Source organism: Pungitius pungitius, chromosome 16 (assembly GCF_949316345.1).
Source record: "Pungitius pungitius chromosome 16, fPunPun2.1, whole genome shotgun sequence".
NCBI classification, from domain to species: Eukaryota; Metazoa; Chordata; class Actinopteri; order Perciformes; family Gasterosteidae; genus Pungitius; species Pungitius pungitius.
Window position 1 is genome coordinate 6,738,086 of NC_084915.1, and position 20,470 is coordinate 6,758,555.

The window sequence follows — 20,470 nt, forward strand, 5'->3', positions numbered from 1 at the left end:
GGGCCATCACACTCGCACAAACGTGACGACGCTAAAACAGCAGGCCGACGAGAAACCCCTCAGAATCATCCCATCTGTGCAGCACCACCCGGTCTGTGGATTCTGCAGTTCGCTGTGCTGAACTTCAGACAGACAGACAGACTGTCGGAAATGCCAACATCTGCCCCTGGTAGCTGACCAACACTTGAAATCGTTTAAGAGGAGAGTTACACCCCCACTCCCCGACTCACTGTATTAGTTCAAAAGGGTGTTTTGGGGATTTTTGCTATTATTGGGAAGGGGAGGAAGACAAGACTTAAGGGGACGGCAAGATTCATGGCCAGCAGGGCGCGTAGGTCTCCAGAGACGAGGAACCTAACTGCTGTGTGTAGGTCAACGCTGTCACCTTCGGCGAGGCATCACATGAAGGCACCGCACCAGACTTACACCCCCTTTACTTCCAACTACTTCAGACAAAATCAACATTGGTGGTACGTCATGTCAGTGCCAAACATGATCATATCATTATCAGAATAAAAGAAGGAACAGATAAACATATAAATACTGTAGAATAATAATAAAAAAATGGAAGATTTATATCAGTTTTTTTACGCACTGCATGCAAGTGTTGAAATGTCAACGTGGAGTGTATTTGAATTTAGAAAGCTACAATTATATAAGGTAGAGGAGAGAGAGAAAATGTGCTTGTGTGCAGAGTAATGGCCGTGTTATGCAAGAATGTTGTCTTTTAAGTGTCTGTACTCGTGCAGCTTCTCCACTGATTTCCAAGACTTTCACACACTAATACCATGCGCAATCATTCCTACGCTTAAAATTCTAAAAGGGCTCGACCAAAAAAATGACTCACTCCGACACTTAACTACGTGATTTTTCAACAGCACAGGAACTAGTTGAGCTCTTTTAGGGGGCCCGGTGTACTCTCCGACATCATCAGTAGTTATTTTGTTGACATGCAAATGGAGGAGTACATTGTGTATGTGTCTGCCCCGTATATGCAAGCAGGGGCTGGAACATAACTTCACAAATAAACAGAAAATCTACATTTTCAAATCGAAACAAAGGAGGGAGAACATGCAATGCTACTTTATCAGCAAGACCTGTTTCTATAGGGTTTTTTTTTTTAGGAGGAGGATAAATATATTTTTCATAACAAAAGAAAAACAAATTTATTAAAAGAAATATGAGATAAACTAGATGGAATAATGTCATGAATCAAACGGAAAAGTCCAGAAAGTGGATGAGATAGATGCGCATATACAAACCTGGGTTCTTAAATTGATCCGGGCTGTGTAGGTGCTGGAGGGGGGAGTTGCAGGCGGAGGTGGCATGCTCACTGTGCAGCATCTGAGCCGCTTGGGGCCCCAGGGAGCCATAGTCAGCAAAGGAGCAGGGCCCCCCCCTCTGGTCACTGGGCGTAGAGTAAAACCCATAATCGGGGAGGCCTGGGAGATACAGTATAGGGTGGGGAGGGGGAGGGGAGGGGACTCCATCATTGTGGAAAACAACTCTTTCAATGTCAAAGTCAATGTCCAGATTGGGACGCATAGCTTGGTGGTGTGCCACACCATTTTTAGAATACATCCTTGGGTTTTGTCTGCTTTAATTCCCCCCCCAGCCCTCCCTCCCCAGCAGCTCCTATGCCAGGCCCCCTTGGCATACGGTCCGTGTTTGATACGCTCAGCTGTATCATCATATACAGCTGTACAATTAAAACCTCATATCCTCAAAATACCTTGACTAAATTCAAATGGACCAATTTAAAGTAAGTACTAAATAAACAGATAGGCCACAGCTTTGATATTTTGCATAATTGGCCAGTGCCCAGTGAGTTTTCTTGCAACCATGATGATCATGGAGTGAGATAAAACTGAAGAATCATTAAAACACAGGTCAATACATTCTCATTTCAAACCAACAGTCCTTGGTCGACACACCTGAAGGAAGCCTTTGTCATTTAAATGAAAAGAAACACAGTGTGAACCGGTCAATAATTAATTCATAGCATTCTCTAAACCAACAGCAACAGATGAGTGTTTATTTTATGTGAATGTGATATGGGCGTCCAAGTTTATTGATGACTTATTGAAATATCCTTGGTACACAACGCACGTCTCAGATTGGCTTCTTGGAAGGATTGTCCCTTCCACACAGATGGTGGATTATCAACAGTTTAGAAAATGTCTTTCAGCAACAAGTCATGCTGGCATTTATTGCTTGTCCTCTTAATCTGAGACAAGCTGCTCAAATAAAGAGTGCAATTAGAAGAAAATGCTCCTTCTCACACTTCCTTGATAACAGACTTAATCTACTCAGGAGGGACTGAGATTGGTGACACCGGCTTTTCCATGCTGGGTTTCCCCTGCTGTGTGTTTGTATTTTTATTTGGGTCCTGGAGCGAATGGCTATTCAAAGCCACTTCACCTCTTCCCATTCAGAGTGAGACAGTCCACTTCTGCCAAATAGAATGTAAGCACCGGCCATGTTTCTCTCCGCCAATGCTTTTTAGCACTCTGATCTCACCACTTGTGGGCTGTCTGCCCACTCATCAAATTATAGGCTCCAAATACGGCAGGCTTCCCACGTACGTCACATAATGTCTGACACATTGAACAAAGCTCAAGAACCAATCATTCCATTTACTTCACTTAGACAAATGTCACAGAACATTGATTGGCCTTGGTAATGAGGAAAACTGAATCAATGGAATAATTATAATGGAGGGAAAAAAAAACATCTGACAATAAAGCAAAAACGTGTTATTGGGAATTCATAAAGAAACCATTCTTCCACCTTCACTCCTCTTCCTTGTACAATTGACTACAAACCATCTTGTGACAAAATAATGTAATTTTGGTGTGTGTAGTTGCAGGTTGATATAAACCAATGCTTCACTCATAAAAAGAGAAAAATTAACTGTTTATATGTGTAACCATTATTTAGAAAAAGGCCACATTCAATTCTGGGTATTTTGAGTAACGTACTTATGTTTATATTGGAAATTCTTGCATGTATATTATTATTTTATTTTACTTTATCTATTCTTGTTCCATTTTATTCCTATTTTGCACCAATTTACCAAGTCAAATTCCTCTATGTGTAACATATGGCTTCTGATTGAATCAAGAATATTGTTATCAAATTATTTAAGTGGTTAATACCCTGTCATTTCCATTTCAGCTACGGTTCTTATTTTGAGTTACTGAACCACATTAAACTGGGCAAACCCTGATTTCTTCAATCCTGACATCACAAGTTTAAATTCTGCTTCACCATAACCTGCCATTTTTATGCTCACAAAGTACGGATCAACTGACCGGTTTCCAACGAGCGTGCCTAAACTGACCGTGAATACAGATGTCCATTGACAATTGGGTTCGTTCATAACTGTCCATGTCCTCAACAACGCAATTGCAAAAAAAGGGAGAAAGACAGCATGACTTTGAGCAATGCTTTTATGAACAACACGCAATAAGATATAGCTTCCCCTGCTGCGATCAAGAGATCCTTCTATATTGTAAATAACATTTAGCCAGGTAATGAAATTTGCAAAGTTTTCAGACACCGCACTCTCTACAAGTGCGGCCGGCTCAGGTTAGAAGCCGGCCTTGTTTGCCGAGTCGAGGCGGCTGGAAAAGAGTTTGACTCGTGATGCGGGCACACATACTGAAAGCCATATATTTTCATCAGTGACAATCAGTTATGCGGGATGAGACTGGGCAGAGTGTGCCCACAGCTGCATCAGTATCACCGATCACATCGCTGTGCCACAGACCTCCCCACTATTAATATTCACACAATCTATCCAGAACAATGGGCCTTTCTTGGACTCCTTTTTTTTCCACTGGCCACTAATTGGATGTAATTACTCATCTACAAAACAAATGAGCGTGCTGAGGTTGCCTTGGAGACTAGATCAGGGGACCCAGCAGTGCGAATCGTTCGCAGGGCTTCATTTATACTGGTAATTATCTCCCCTACCCCCACCCTTTTTCGCTTCTGCCCTCGGTGACCAAAGCTGGCTGCGAAGCGATGGAGAGGGGAGTGTCTTGCAGTCATCTGTTACTGACATCATTGGGGTGGGCTCTCTGTAAGTGGATAAATGCCCTGCTCTCGTTCCCACTTTGCCAGGTGACTGCCTTTAAGGAGGAATCACAAACCTTGAAAGCACTGCAGCTCTTTTTGTCACTGGTTTGAAAATAAAACTAATCACGCCGATGATAAAATACAGCGTCATGCTCGCTGGACTGTTGGGGCTTATAAATATTTTCACAGGTTTGCCAGTGTTCTGCACCAAAATTACAATTATGCTCTCCTTAAACCTTAGAAAAACTCAACACACAATTCAAGCTGCTAATACCCTAAAAGGTACTATTATATAGATATTGTTGTATTTGTAATATTTTATTTTTAATAAAATCATTCTTTGTTCGCAAACAGGAAAGTTCGAAAGGCTTTTTCTTTTCATCTATACGTCGACTCTATGAATGTACGTTCCGTAGACCTGTTGTTTCTACGGGGAACAGCGGGAACAGGCAAATCTAAAAATCTATTAACATAAGTTATTTCCATTTCTGCAAAGAGTCATTTTTCATGCAGCTGCTCCTCCCTTTCCCTCGAGGCACCAGAGAGATTCCTTGGTGGCCATCAAACCACATCACTTTACAGAAGATGTCAATAAACCTGACATGCTGCTTCTCCAATTAGCTTTGAATTTCAGAGCTACCATAATTAGCTTTTCCATTTTCACCAATGTCATTTAAAAATAGCGTGAAAGAAACTAACAGCTCTTTTGCTGTACAGTCTTGCTTTCACTTTCCATTTGAAATAATCTTTTCTGAATGAATGGCTGAGTAATTAACAGCACTAGACACCCTTTTCGGAGAGCACAGACATTTCATAAATAATACATATTTAATGTCTTGTCATTTTCTGTTCAGAGAAGCTTGGCTAATTAATTTTAACAGATGATTTCTTCTTGCATTTACTCACCCATTCTTGGGCTTCTGATTTCTTTTCGTTTATTACTTTTTATTTTATGCTTGCTCTTCCCTTTTCTTCCTGTTTGTTCCAGGAATGGAAGTGATTTGGGTTTACCTTGGTTGGGTAATGACGTTGGGCCAAGAGTGCAAAGTTACAGAGGATGAGAAATTATGAACACTGGATCGAGGATAAAACAACGTGCAACAGTAAATCAGTGCACACTAATTTCCTCACTAAATGATTTTGATGCAGATTTTAACCTGTGTGGGATGCGGTCGAGCTGCGACTGAAAAAGGGCACCCAGTGATCGGCAGTCAGCACAGATTATTCTATCCTGAGGAGCCTCACAGCTGACAGGTCTGGCCTTTCGGCTGAACACTTTTTTTCAAACATGTCTGCTCAGGCTTATGTGATCTGGAGAAATGTAGGACTCACTATAACTGAAATCTGAGCGTTATACTGGCTACATCTAATGGTTACTACAAACAATATGGATTAACAGGAAGAGAATTTGCATCTCAAACATTGCTCACTCAAATCTTGTGTTAATAGACAGCAAAATCTTCTGTCAACTAAAAATGTTTTATTTGCTAGCATTTATAGCAGAATCTGCATGTTTATACTGCTATCAGAAATAAGTAAAACTGTCCAAAAAATAATGTCACTTCAAAAATAAATGTATAACTCCCGTACCAATTAGGAATGAGACAACACATCAAGTAGTTCATAAAGACTAACCATAAAACATCTTACTCCCAATAAGCCCTCCCTAAGTTTTCTTCGGAGAGTGTGTAACGTATGCAGCCCCTGGAGGGCAGAGTGGTGATGTCCCAGAAGGCCTGTGCCTGTAACCTCAGAGCATCTGCTACCTACAGCTGTGAGAAACCCAGCTTCGTGGCGGAGGCGCGAAGAGACACTTTGCCTGCCCCCCCTCCGCCCCCCCCCATGTGTCAAATCTGGGCCTTGGACAAAAAACCGAGGCAGGAAGGGCCTGGCATGTCTGCTCATGTTATTTTGCACCAAATACATTTAAAGCGCCTCTGGCCTCAAAGCTGAGCTCTGGAGATTAGCATCTGGGACAAATGGACCTGAGCTCACAAAGAGCCAGATTGATTAAGACCAGTGCACAGAGCCAATCCTGGTCTCCTCCCAGGCGCTGCTGGAGATCACAGAGCTTGTTGGGAGGAAATTGATAATGATCTTAATTTGAAAATGTCTGTCACACAGGTTTCCTTCTTTTCGCTGGTGAAGAAGAAAGGAGGTGGGAGAAGTAGTGGGTAGAACAAAAGAGGGAAAAGAACAAAGAAGTGCAACAACCAACTGAGGGGAAGAAAGGGCTTTTAATCAGGCAAAAACCATCCAGTTCCAATTAAACTCAACGAGAGACACCTCTGCAATCTAAACAGCAGTCTAGTATCTGACCACAGGCAACTCTATTTCAGTTTTTAACATCAGAGTCCAGTCAGACACAGTGTACATAGCAAGTACCCAGTCCTCTATCAGCAGCTGAAAGGGGCTTTGAGTACACTGCAGGTAGAGCCGAGATCTGAGACTGACATTTTGAGCTTTGCAGGAAGCTCAGAGGGACTCAGGAAAACACTCAACCAGAGTAGGCTGGGACCTGTGAAGTTCCCTGGACTGTCAGAACCATCTGCATCACTTGCATTTTACTCTGCTTTCATCTGACACTCCTATAGCAAAAGAAATGTCACATATGTCTACTTTCAGATGAAGAAAACGGAATAATAACTGCTTTCTTTTAAACAATGTTTAAAACAGTTCTGTTGTTGTGGCTGTTGAGACATATTATTAGAACCATGTTCTTGTATCAACTACCTGATGTGTATGTTAAGTGGCATCTGTGGCACATTTATACAAGTTTGTCTTTCAAATGGACAGCGGAGGTGAATTGCACTTACAACGCAGCCCAGGTGCTGGTGCAGGAATTAGTCATCTCCAAATGAGCGATTTCCTCCTTTCTGTTTAATCTGCAGATGTTCAGGCCCTCCAACTGATATTAAGCGGCTGCACTTTGGATCCTCCAGTGGCCCCTTGTAGTAGTTCAAACCAGGTTAAAATCTGGACAAGCAGCTCATGAAGCCAGGCATGGGGCGGCACCGCTCTAGCTCAAGGCGATGGCCAACTCCATGCAGGAGCCACATCTCTCAGATGTGCCTGTCGCCTGGAGCCAAAGTCTATCAAACTTGATCACAAGCAGGAGTCAAGACCAGTCCTTGTTCTTGCTCTTTAGTGGGGCAACATGCTCCTTGCGAGAGATCAGGGCAGCAGAAATACCATCTTCAAATACAGACTGGAGACTAACCTCTTCAAAAGTATGTGGACTGACACCAACTCAGATTAAACTTTTACTAAATAAAACATGTTGCCTCACCTACCCAACGGAAGCAGCCACAACTTTGATAACAGGGACATCTTAAAACATCCTGCCTTAAAATGGGAAACTTTAATGTGTGTGTATTTATGTGTAAAGCTGCTAAAGAACCACTGTTCTTTGCAACAATGCAGATAAAAAAATCAGCATTTGGTAGCTCAATGGAATTAAACACATATTTACACAGAGAGTCTACGTCTCCAGTAACCTTTCTTGCTATGGTACACAAGAGGGACTGTGAGAAGTCTAAAGTACACCTTGTCATCAGCAGTGGTCTGTAATAGAAGGGGAAGTCGGCATGCTGTCATTTTGTCTGTTGAACTTTGGGAGTAGTGTGAAAGTGCCTTCTGTCAGAGATGGAAAATGTTTTCTGTGTTCACAATGCTCTCTTTGTGCATTGCTGACAAACAACCCTCACAGCTCAAGATATTCCTAAATATCCTAAATAATAAAGGTTTTCCGTAAAGAAAAAAGAATAGTCATGGTCATAGTATATATATATATATATATTTTAGGAATGCTTTTTGTATTTTCTTTTTGTTTTATTTATCATAACGTGTGCATTTGATGCCACGGTAGGTGACACCTGACCCACCCCACACACTGGGTCAAAGTGGGCACAGTATTTAATATGTGGTGCTCTATGGGAACTGTAGGTGGAGTCAAAGCACAAATAATCCACACTTGCATTATATAGAGTTTTTTTTTTTTTGGTGTTTTGTTTCTCGTTTGCACCAAAATGAGAAAATCTGGCAAATAAATAAGTAAACCATTAGGATTGCTATTGCCAATCCCGGGTTAATTTTGTTCTGGGTGTACTGCAATTTAGATTGTATGATAGGACGAGATGCAGCAACACCCCCGGACAATACACAGAGAGGAAGGTCAAGCCATAACAACCTGCGTCCTCTGCTCCGTCTGTGTTTGTATAGAGAGAAGAAACCAGTAGAGGCCTATTACCATCATCTCAAACACTGAATGAATCATCAATAAATCATTTGTCAAACAGAAAGTGAGGATGTGCCGGAAACCCTCACTCTACCACGTCAAAAAGACACAAACTACGAAGGGACTGGACTTGTTATACCATCAAGATTATTGAGAGAGAATAAAATAAAGGACAACTTACAGATGTGTTTTCATCACATCCTTGCTGCAGAAGTGGCTACGTGGTAATTGTTGCAGATGGATTCTGTCATAGACTGAGGGAGCATGTCTATGTCACTGAGGAATGTTTTGCTTCCTCATGGCTGTTTAAGTACTCTAATACAGGCTCATGATGTCAGTGTTTACCCCCCCCCCTCACCCCCTGTTCATAGTCATTTACTCGTCTTCCTTCCATTTGCAGCTGTCAGAATTAAACTGTACATAATGGTTGCCATCACATCTCTTGCTTCCTGGCTGCTGCTAACCCCAAATCAACATTCCTGCTTCTTGGTGATGTTCATTGCAATTGTTGGGTAAATTGTTTGTTTGAAAATGCAAAATCAAATAGCCTGATGTGCAAGACAGAGCATCTGATTGGCTTCCAGTGTTCCCTGTGTTGATTTGAATTTAGTGCAAATGAGGACATACGAGGGAATTTATTTGTCTATATGTGTGTTTGTAGGTAATATGTATTCCATTCAGCTTCTCGTAACGTAGCTGTCTGTGTGTGCACCTTCAGGTATCGCAGCACGTGACATTAGCAACAGTCTATTGACTTTATATCTGTGAGTGACTGCAAAGCGCAGACAGCATCCGAGTTACAATTAAAAAGCGAGGTTTACCCACAAGCTTCTAATTGTATGTCTGATGAGGAGAGACATTCTACCCCAAAGCCTGCAGGCTGTGTTCAGTCAGGGGAGCCATTATTGACAGCTATTGAATGATCTACAGTTGTTAAGGTGCAGAAAGCAGGATGCCCAAATGAAGCCGACAGGTCAATCAATGCTGTGTTTAAGACAGAAGAAAGCTGCTTCCTGTTTTTGGAACAAATGCCCTGGCAAATATTTGTCTTAAGGTGTGTGCTGTAACCACTCTTTAATCAAGTGTGTGTGTCGTGGAAGATGATGTCTAAGCCACTGACTTATCTTTGTGCGTGAATTTATAAACATTTGTATTTACTCATACCCTGAAGCACACAAGTGCATCAAAAAAATATGATTTATTGGGTGCAGAAACCACATGGCGAACAATCATTATTAAAGTGCTTCATGGGGCTTTGCCCAGATACCAGATAGATAGAACCGAAACGCAAAGAGTAGTAGCAAAAAAACGTAAACATGACCTAATTTAAATGTGTGCTACTGCTGACATTTCAGTAGAACTAGGTTAGTTCACCATGAATGATGATCTTAAAGTACATACTATCTATGAACCTTGAAAGGACGAGATGTCTTCATCCTGAACTGTTGCTGGCGCTCGGAGCATCGTGCTGGAGCGCTGCAACGTCCAGCCTGAAATCTACTCGCCGCTTTTAACCATCATTCCTCCTGTGTTCTTCCTTTTTCCCTTGCTCATGCTTCAGTAACATCCCATGGACTTGTGGCTATAAGCTTGTGTTGTACGTGTGTGTTTTTTTTATTGTAGGCAATTAGCGCAGAATCAAAGACTTTTTGCTTAATGAAGCTTGTTTTGTATTTCAGTTGAAGTGAGTAAGGAGGGATTAGTGAAAGAAAGTAAAGTTCATGTTAAAGCCAGAAAGGTTAAAGGTTTATTATTAGGAAATTGAATGGAAGTGGACAGAGTTAAAAGGGAATCATTGCAGCAGTCCTTTGGTAAATGGTTGTCTTATTTATTTGACATATTTAATTACAAATTATAAAGTTACAGAAATATAAATAAAATGGATTGTATTTTTCTTAAAGTAGTGACTTTCTTAAAGAGTGGATTGCTTTCATCAGTAAATGTGCGGATAATAATCTGTGCATCTTGCGAGCAACAGCAGAGAGTAATATCCTCCCAAACTTTTCAGACCTCTGCAGTTTTCAAAGGCTCCTTGAGAGACTTGAAAAGCGTGGCTTTGATAATCAAACATGGCTGTTGGGCCGACACGCCGCATGCTTTTTTTCTCTTTGGGCTCTGTTCTCAAGTACGTGTGTTCATACCGAGAGTTGCATTGAAATATAGTGTGGAGCTGAAAGTTTTCTCATAATGGTGTGTGTGGGGGAAGGTTTAACAAGGTCATGGTTTAAGGAACTATGTTTATAAATGAGACTGAGTTGCACTCAGTCTAAAGGGTCTTTAAATTTAAAGGTTTGTCATTTTGGAAAAAATGTGATTACTGGCAACTTTCTTAGGACGATTCGGCTTTCAGTATGCTGAATTTCCTTACTTCATTCTAGAAACTGACAGTAAAAATTGGAATTTGGAGGAAGCAGGCATTTTTTGTTTTTATTTTTATGTCTTAGCAGTTGGTTTATTATGTTTGCATGCTTGAGTTTAAATGTAAACAGGAAGTTGGTAGAACTAACAAGAATTACTTAACGTATTATAATGTCAACATACAATTTCATATTTTATTTGTTTCTAAATGTAATTTAATTTGTTGAAACGCATATCTAGTGTAAATATTTAATGTTGACTTTTTGCAATACTGTAAAATATATAATAAACGTGTTAAATGTACTATTACAGTACAATTCTCACAGGCATTCTCTATAATTTCACTCAAGTCATGCTTTGGGTTTATTGCGTATGCTAACTTTAATTACATGAATAATGCCATTGCTTCGGCTTTTTTGACATTTTGTGGTCTTTTTTTTTGCGACCTTATTGAGATTTCCCTACTGGCTCAATAAACTTAAATGGTTGCCTATATTTAAATAACAGTTTGAGCAGTGCAGCCATGCATACATAGATAAAGAATCCCTACAGTACGCGTGTACGAGGCTGTCAGTCTGAACTCATGTGTGCATGTGGTCTCGTGGGGACTATGTCTATGGGGAGAAGCAGAGCAGGAGAAGTTGGAGAGAGCAGCAGCCACACAGAACATGGACAGAGCGTTTACCTGGCCCTGTGCTCTGTGGGTACGCCAAGTAGCCGCCTCTTCCACGGGCCCCCCTACCTGAGCCACGTGCTGCTGCTACCGCCGCTGCCGCCACCGGTCCGTATGCTGTCGCTGGGAAGCCTGCAGGCACATACACACACACACACATACACACACGCATCACTTCCTGCACATGGATGAGTAAGTCCCTGAGCTACAGGAGAATGTTGATACCAGCACTGAGCTACGGGATAAAACTATAGCTGTCAAAGTCTGAGGCTCATGTCAGGGCGACATCTATCAGCAGACTCTCACTGAACCCACTGTGATATTCAAAACCCAGCAGACCCACTGATCCATACGCAGAAACACAGGGGTAGCCAAGAGCAATTCACAGAATATCACATTGAAATAAAAATAACCCAGGCAGCCTCAAAGGGCTTGTCATGATCATCATGAGGCTAATTACAAGCTATATCAAAACCGTAGGACAAAAGAGGACATGAGCATTAATATTGGAATATATATTATAAAGTATGCACATTCAATCATAACCTCTCAGTTCCCAAGTTTCTTTACGACTGAAGGAGAAAATACTTATTCATCTATAAAACTGTGAGTAAACTGCCGTTCGCAATTCACCAAGTCCCTGATTATATTAGTGAAAGCATTTGGCTCTGGCGGGGTGTGTTAGTCACTTGCTTTGGATGAAAGATTACCACCACTTGTGAGCTGCATAGACACGCCGGCATCGTAGCCTGACCACTGGGGACCATCCCGACATTTTGCTGAGTTTTTATGGAATTCAAATCATCCAGTTTGATGCATGAGTCAAAGTTTCGCACATTCTTTTGGGAGCTATTCAGGCAGACGATGCACAGAAGAGAAATATGTCTCGCAATCAACTCATCCGGACGACATTCCAATCTGTTAAAGCTTATATGAAGACTAAACGCGTCTCTCACGTGTGTTACTTTTTTTTAGTAAATATCAAGTCTACTCTATTCACAAAACTTTAAAAGCATTAATACATTTTTACAGAGAAAATGTCAGTTTATGATACCACAATAACTCTAAGGCCGTACTACTGGCAAATATAAATCCACTTCTTTTGGCTCTGATTTGTCCAACAAATATCAGCCTAATAATCAGTCTGTAATTAAGCAGACGCAGTATCTGTGAATTGTAATTACATTGTTAGCCTTAATGAACACAGTAGCTAGAGGTGGCTGTCAGAGGCTAGTCCATGCCCAGGGCCTGGGCTCCTCTCTTAGCACAGGAATGGCACGTCATTAGCGGTGGTGATGAGATTCCTCACTCTGGGCTCAACACCGTCTATGCCTAATCAGCCTCCTAAAATTATCTCCACAGGAAATGCTCTCCTCACTAGCAAAAAAATAAATAAATTAAAAGATCGCCAAATTCCCTCAGTTGGAATCCGTCTTAATTTTTTATTTTCTTTTTCCAGTCGAATGTGTGTGTGTGTGTGTGTGTGTGTGTTTGCAAGTGTGCATTTCTTCCCTGTCGGCCACATGCTGTAGACCCTGTGGGCTGAGACAATACAAAATGACACAGGACACCTTTCAGCATTTTGTGGAGGTGAGAAGTGCACCTGTGGGTGACCTATTTTCCGAGTCAGCCTTGTACTGCCATTCCACCAAGAGGGGCTCACACAAACGACTGATGAGGAGGGGAGGAGAGGGGGGGTGTCAGGTCAGGGTCAGATGAGCCGCAGCCAAAGAGAAAAACACATAGCGTTTCATCAGCCAGCTGAGAAGGGGGTAATTCACAAGTGTACATATAACCACGAATGTGCGTGTTGGGTGTGATGTGCCATCATGTTGCGACTGGCAGGCAGGTGAAGAAGAGAAAGAAATGTTCCGACACCGTCTAACAATTCAGGAGAGAAAGAGAGGGGCCGAGGCGGCAGGGAGGAAAAACAGAAGTAAAAAAAAAAAAAGAAAAAACGCTGACAAAAGGCAACTGAAATCAGCCGTGTTCGTGCTACTGCTGTTGATTAGTACCATTTAAATTATATTCTCCGCCTCTTTTCACAAAAACACAAATCAACTGTGATACTATGCTAATGATGGCCATGCACCCCTGCATTTCCACTTAAGGTCCCCCCCAGTTGCTGGGCGGAACGGTGTTTCATGTGGCACACTCCAGCCCCCCCCACCCACCCACCTCTCTTACCCCTTTCCTAAGTGCTGCATCTATCTTTCCCCCCTCTGCCATTGTCATGACACCCCCAATAGACCCACTGGCTTGGAAGTTAGTTCCGGGCAAAGTTGTGGCGAGAGATTAACTTTGCAGGATTAGGTGGGTTAATTAATAGATGGCTGCTGCTCATTGTTTTGTGCTCAGGCTATAAGAAGCCACCCAAGAGAAGCGCTGCAGCATTAAATCAATTTCATGGCCCTTTTATTACTGAGGAGATAAAGCCAATATTTAGCTTTCAATTCTTCACAATTATTGGGCCCCTGCTTTGCTACTTGAGTGGCTGCGCTTGGCTGGGGACAAGGACACATCTGTTTATGAGCTGGGGAGGCCCGGGGGGTCTTTGGTGTCTGTACTCTGGGGAACCGTCCTCATCTTTTGCTCCTCAAGCCTCTAGCCCACAATTGCAGCTTTCTCCAAGAGTGCACAAAGAAACGGAAGGCAGATTAGACTCAAAGAAAGATGAGCCCTGTCACGAATCTCATTTTGCCCTCTCTCCAAGCTAAAGAAATGCATTTTGTCACCACAAACGTTACAATTTCATACAAAAAAGATTGTACAAAAACTGAAAAAAAAATTTAAACTGCTATTTTCCTAGTCTGAGGATATTCTTGCTGACACTAACTTGTTAAGGTCTATCTATTGAATACTGTTATATGTAAATATTTACCAACATGCAGAAATGTCCTTGTCTCCAAACCCTGCCTTTCTGTCCTGTGCGCGGGGGGGGCGCAACGTGCATTCATATTTTCATGAGCGTGCACGGCACATACCGCAGCGCTATGCCTGTAGCGTAGCATCGTTCTTGGGTGCACACCAACTCTTTTCCGTCTGCACCTGTATTTTGTGAGTCTCTGTTAACTTGACTGTACTGAAGTGGGAGGAGAGACGCAGTAGGGGCAGTGTCACGGTGATCCAACAGCACAGCGCAATTTTTGTGTTACTGTTTCCTGGGATTTTCGCTCGCACCGACCGCCTGCTCAGGCCAGGTCAAAAGATTACTTTTCTCTATTATAAAACTGTCAAAACACTCTGCTGAATATCATGCTGCTTGAAGGTAGAAAGAACAAGGTGACGTGATTGGTCAAATTCAGTTCTGCCGCGACCACTGATGATGTATTTCCCCTGACATCACCAGGATTTTGAGCTGATTTGAGTTTGCATTGCTTTAAAAAACAGAAGTCACTCCGTATGCCCTGAGACACCCTAACCAGCCCGGCCAAAAGGTCTGATACACAGAACATGTCAAATTCCTTGTGTGTCTAACATACTCTAGCAATACATTTTCCTGATTCCTGAACCGTCTTAGAAGCAGTCACTAGAAACTGTTTGGAAATTCTGGTTGGAAAAACCCTGTGTTAATCAACCTCTTGCCATAACCAGTCTGGAGAAGAGAAAACATCTTTTCAATGAATAAAAAGCCTTTTGTGTGGTTATTTGCCAGTCTCTCCATGAGGAAACACAATACCGCCATTGTTGTTAGACCGTCGCATCTCATTCTCTCATTCATCCAAGCCACACTTTGGGAGCTCCTCACAGGAGGCCGGATGGTCTGTGCTGCAGCGGACACAAACCCATTACTTTAGGCCCGGCTAGACTGGATTACTGCGTGATAAACAGCAATCTTGTGACATCGCCATAATTCAGCAGTGTGTACCCAATGTTACCTGCATTTATACCGCGTGGCAATTGGTCATCACCAAGGGTGCGGTGACTGATGAATTAAATGTACTTGAAAAGCGCTTTTCTATTCCTCCGACCACTCAACGCGCTTTCACCCTACATGTCATCATTCACCCATTCACACCTATTCAGACACTGATGGCGGGGGGGGCTGCCATTCAAGGTGCCGCCTGGCCATCAGGACTCTAACTGACCATTCACACCTATTCACACACCACACCAATTTGTGTCTTGCCCGAGGACACATCTGAGCCAGGGATCAAACCTTCCTGTCCTCTGATTGATGAGGACCCTTCTTTCGCCCCAACAACAGCACACGGCCTGCGTATTTCACCTAGAAAGACATCCCACCCTCTACAGGGGGGAAGGTGAATTCTTATAAACTCCTTAATCCTTAACATTACCTCTGTTTTTACAAAACGCTATTTCTGGTACATTTTCGCAGATCTTTTTTGGCATGCTGCCTCTCTAGCCACTTTCTGATCCTATTACTCAGAAAACACGACAATGAAAAGTTGTTGCATTATGCATCAATGAGGTCCTATTTATGTCCCACCCGTCTGACAACAGCTTGACTGATGTTAATGTAATCTGTACTGTTCTTTGGCCCAAAACTGCCAGCGGCAGCTCCCCCCGTCATTGACAAAGGAGCGCCATCAGTCACAGAGCACTCCGCTCATTTCTGCTATAAGAAGAACTGTCAACTCTCTAATGCACAGGAGGAGCCCAGGGACAGCTGATGCTCTACCGCAGCCCTACGGATCAGGTAGCCTATGCTCTTTTTTTTTTTAATATCTCGCTGAAAGCGAAGGGCCAAAAGGACCTACGTGAAGCACAGCACTTCATTTCCAGTGGAAATCTTGGATGGCGTAAAGAAAGCAAATGATGCCATGATTTAAGTTGTAGCAAACTAGCTAAGAATAATAATGAGACAGCAAATGCGGAGGAAATCCCAGATGGGATTATTAAATAAAGCATTGACATGCCGTTAACCAGGGGTTAACTTATCGGCTAACAGGGTTTTTCATGCTACGCGGGTTAACACCGTAGCTTGGTTTGGGAAAGAGGCTTGTGAATAAGCCTTTCAGCCTGAAGCTGTAGTCAGCTCTGGCGGCAGACACAAGGAGTGAGAGAGATGAACGGTGAGGAGCCGAGATGAGTGAGACGGATGAACAGAGAAAGACACCAGCTACATCAGTGGAAGAAGAAGAAGACGACAAAGAGCATGAGAAATTGAAGGAGAAATAAGGTCAGAGCACAGGTGTTCAATTCATCTCATGAACTCTGTCAGATGTTTTGGAAACAAAGAAATATTTGAAGAAACAGTAATACCCATACCGACAATAAAGTTTGATTCTTCTATACCACAAAAAATGATAGGTGTTGTATTACTACAAAGGAGAATAGGTAATAACGAAAATTGAAAAAAGAAATTGATTCTTACAATTACTTAAAGCAGTATATATGCCATTAACACAAAGGGAAGGTAATTATCTAAGAATGATCCCTCTCTAGATACCAATTAGCCTATGATTTTGTTGTTTTGCTTTCGCATCATAGGAGGGTATTTTGTGTCACTGTTCACTGCAAATTCAATATGAGTGAGTAAAATATAGGAAATCCTACAGGACATGCACGTTTTTTTCCTGTCACTGTATGACAGTAAGAAGGACGAGCCAGCGGAAATAAGTCTGTTGATAAGTCATAGCGGAGGCAGCGAAGCACACTGCCGCCTTCGCAAAGGAGCAGGGAAAACCGACTCCACTTCACATTCTGCTTCATCAATAACCTCAGATAAGATGTAGGGAAACACAGCGAGACGGATAAACAAAAGAAAAGAAAAGAAATTCATATATATATATACTGTATGTATCAAAGTTACAAAAGAGATGGCACCTAGCGAGACATCTTTTCATCTCCAGACTGACAAGTGTCCCATTGTGTCATCCTTCAGCGCTACTTTGTTGTTGTTGAAAGCATCTCTGGGTTGTTGTTGTTATCAAAGGCATAAATCGCAGAGCTGGAGAGCGCCAGGTGGCTTTCATATGAACTGTTACACACACGCTCACGTCTCACCTCTCCTCTGATCAACGGAGACCTACAGTACACACAGAGATTCCCCCCAACATTAAATAAAGAGGCTGCTGGAAATGAGCCTGGAGAGGGAAAGAAAGGGTATTTACAGGCACACCAATAATTCAATTATAACCAGACTAATGCAGTACGCATTTTACTGCAAGTCTCACGTAAACACCTTAACCGGGCTGCCTAACTCGCATTAGTGCCCTAATCAGTAAGTAAGCATAACTTGATTAACCGAGCTGAGTTGCTTGTCAATCGTTCGATTGAATCTTGTGTGTCTGCTTTGTGTCGGCCTTTGGATTCTGCGCACGCGTCACAAAAGGTCAGCCGGGGAACAGGGTGCCAAGCGGTGTACTTTAAATTGAAGAGGCTACGGGGGAGACGGTAAAAAAAAATTAAACAAAGAAATGAAATGCAATGAAACGGTAAAATGGCAAACGCTAACATGAAGACGCACTCATCCGTACCGGTATTTGATTCACACTGTTATTTAAAAGAGGTATTGCCACATATCTCAGGTTGTTTCATTTGAACTAAAAGGTGTGGTTTCACACATGAAATTCAATGTAGTCACATAGCATGGTGATTATTACCTGGGTTATTTCGGCTTGAATTTGTAGAAAATAGATTTTTGGAGAAAAAGGGTCTAATGATGAATTGAATTGTAGGATCCGGTGTTGTTGGTCCTCGAACCTCAATTTTCACGTGCTCTTTCTTTTATTTTAGAATTCTGAGTAATTTGTCGTGTAAATACAGCACACTGACAAGGACCAGCAGTGTTGTGGATATGACAAGAAAATGGTATTCCACAATGTGAAAATAATGAAACACATTTTATATAATGAAAACATCGCTGAAACATTGATGTGTTATAAAGTAATTTTAGCAATGGAGTTACACTAAAGGAATACAAATAGAGCAGTTTTACAAAATTGACTCCACCACCTTGTCAGTGACACCTCATTATAATATCCCAGAATCACAAGTACTGTTGCTGCGAGATGGGTTGACGTGTTGGTTTGCACAACAGCTGCTCCCGTCTACTCCTCAACTGCATGGCGCGAAACAGCTGACCACAGGGTATGATGCACCTCTTCGTACCACGAGCCGGGCTTTAAACATACCCCAGGTGTATATGTGGCATCATTGCCCGTAGTGCTCCAACATTTTGGCTCTGCAACACCAAGCCCCCTAACCCTCTACAGTAGGACGAGAATGGGCCATTTTCTGTCGCTCGCTAATATGATCCAACAAGACACGACTACCGTATGTGTATATTTGCCGGATCGGTGTGTTTGTGCCGGAGCAGCGGCTCTTTAGTGCCTACGGTAATGGTTTCTGTATGTAATGAAACCATTTGGCACACAGATCCTTTGCCATTAAGACTTTGTGCCTCCAAATCGGGGGGGGAACAAATTACCGATGTGGAGTGAGCCCAGAGCTCTGCAAAGCCTGGCTTTATGGCCATAATTGCCCACGTGTCGTATACCTTTGAACAACATAATGAAGCCGGGAAGGAGATACACTTGGTGGAATTTAAACTGGGTAAGCTTTCAAAGGCACAAATAACAAAAATCCCCCATGCTGCAGGAGAACTACTCTGTCCCTTTGCAGGACATCATCATGTTTTAAAATTAGTTTGACACACTGAGTCACATAATCCGATCCGTCGGAACCATTGCAGCGTTATCGGGATTCATGCGCCACACAAACCCGTGAGCGGTGGGTCCCGCGAAGCCACCATACCGCGGACAGAGAAACACATAATGTGGCCTCCGTGGCTTTCTCCGCAGGAAGGTCAGGGGTGAGCGGTGGTTTGAGCTACGGACCGCCTTTGCTGGAGCTAGTAGGCACTGAGTGATTTGCTCAAGGGCACTTCAGCCCGGTGGATTCTTGCAGGAGAGGCGCCTCGACCCAGAGCCCTTCAGCTGGAGAGCAGCTCCGTACTCACAACGGTGTCTGTCAAAAGTGGCGTAATGAATTGCAGATTTGCAGTTTCTCAATTGCAATATGTATACAGACAATGTAAACACATGTAAATTAGAATTAATGGAAAACCATGTTCTTTTTTATAATGCTGCTGAAAATACCCTCTGCTTGGAAAATAACTCCAGCCCGGGAAACTGCCAGCTGTGCACAGACACATCACACAGCTCTACACGGTGAGCGAGTGCCTGTGATGTTGTGTGTGGCGTAGAGAGCTCGGGAAAAGCTCAGTGTCTTTTACTTCAATTCTCAGTGACAAGAGCACCTTTTCTTTGTAGCTGAAGTGCATGGCGGCATAGCATCAAAGAGGACAAACTAGGCTCTTTATTGAAGTGCAGCCACACTTTCGACCCTCTTCTTTGTGCGCCTTCCCATGCACTTCAGTAAAAAGCAAACGGCTCCTATGTTGCAGAACTGATCTAAGCACGTTGTGCCTCCACACAAGCCTCCAAATACCCGTCAGCCACACACGCACACACACAAAACCCATAAGAGCACATACACACGGAAGATAAAGAAAAAAGAATGGAGAGTGAAACAATAAGGTGCAGAAAAAGAGGGGGAATCTGCCAGAATAGATAAGGCAAAAACATTTAAATCCATTTGGTTCTGGAAAGCAGTGACACTGCTTTGCAAATGGAATAGGGTGTTGGTTCACAACCCTAATATTCAAGGTGGTTTTGTGATTGTGACTTAAATAAAGAGAGACAGACAGGGAGGACACAGATGTCTGACCTTGCAGTGGTGCTTATGTAATGGTCTGCTTCAGTGCATTTAACTGCAGTGCTCTCTTCCAACCTGGGATCAGTAAAAGCAGCATGTCTCTGCAGCCCAATCTCCTCTGACATCAGTCCTGACTCTCAGCATTTGAAAAGGTCCTGTGAGCTCTGAGCGAATCGGTTGTTATGGCCCCGCCTGTGTGGTCCCCATGGAGCCAATCATACTAATTAAACCAGACTACTTAAGCCTCCTCTCATTAGTGTCCAAGTAAACAGCCTTAATTTTTTATGCATTTTAATGCCCATCTCCTCGTCCTGAGGGTGGTAGTTGAGGTGACAGATGAATGATGAAGGGGGGTAATTTCAGTTTTTTCTTAAATGGAAGCGAGTGCATTAAGTGGCATTGCGCCATTCAAGTTAAATATGTGTTTGTGGATT

At 42.7% G+C, this 20,470-nt stretch overlaps 1 protein-coding gene across 11 annotated transcripts in view; it reads right to left on the reverse strand.

The window, feature by feature from the left end:
• Positions 1-20,470, reverse strand: part of msi2b (musashi RNA-binding protein 2b) — a 207,239-nt gene that overhangs the window by 13,092 nt on the left and 173,677 nt on the right. For 3 of the 11 annotated variants that reach the window (XM_037467030.2, XM_037467032.2, XM_037467031.2), the window contains exons 11-12: positions 11,364-11,483; positions 1,263-1,442 (exon numbers count right to left, since the gene is read on the reverse strand). The exons of 1 other annotated variant lie outside the window; for it this stretch is intronic. In XM_037467030.2, the coding sequence (XP_037322927.1) occupies positions 1,263-1,442; positions 11,364-11,483 (300 nt within the window). The remainder of the gene's footprint in view (positions 1-1,262; positions 1,443-11,363; positions 11,484-20,470) is intronic. 7 more of the 11 variants (XM_037467034.2, XM_037467035.2, XM_037467037.2 and 4 more) reach the window with 4 other exon arrangements.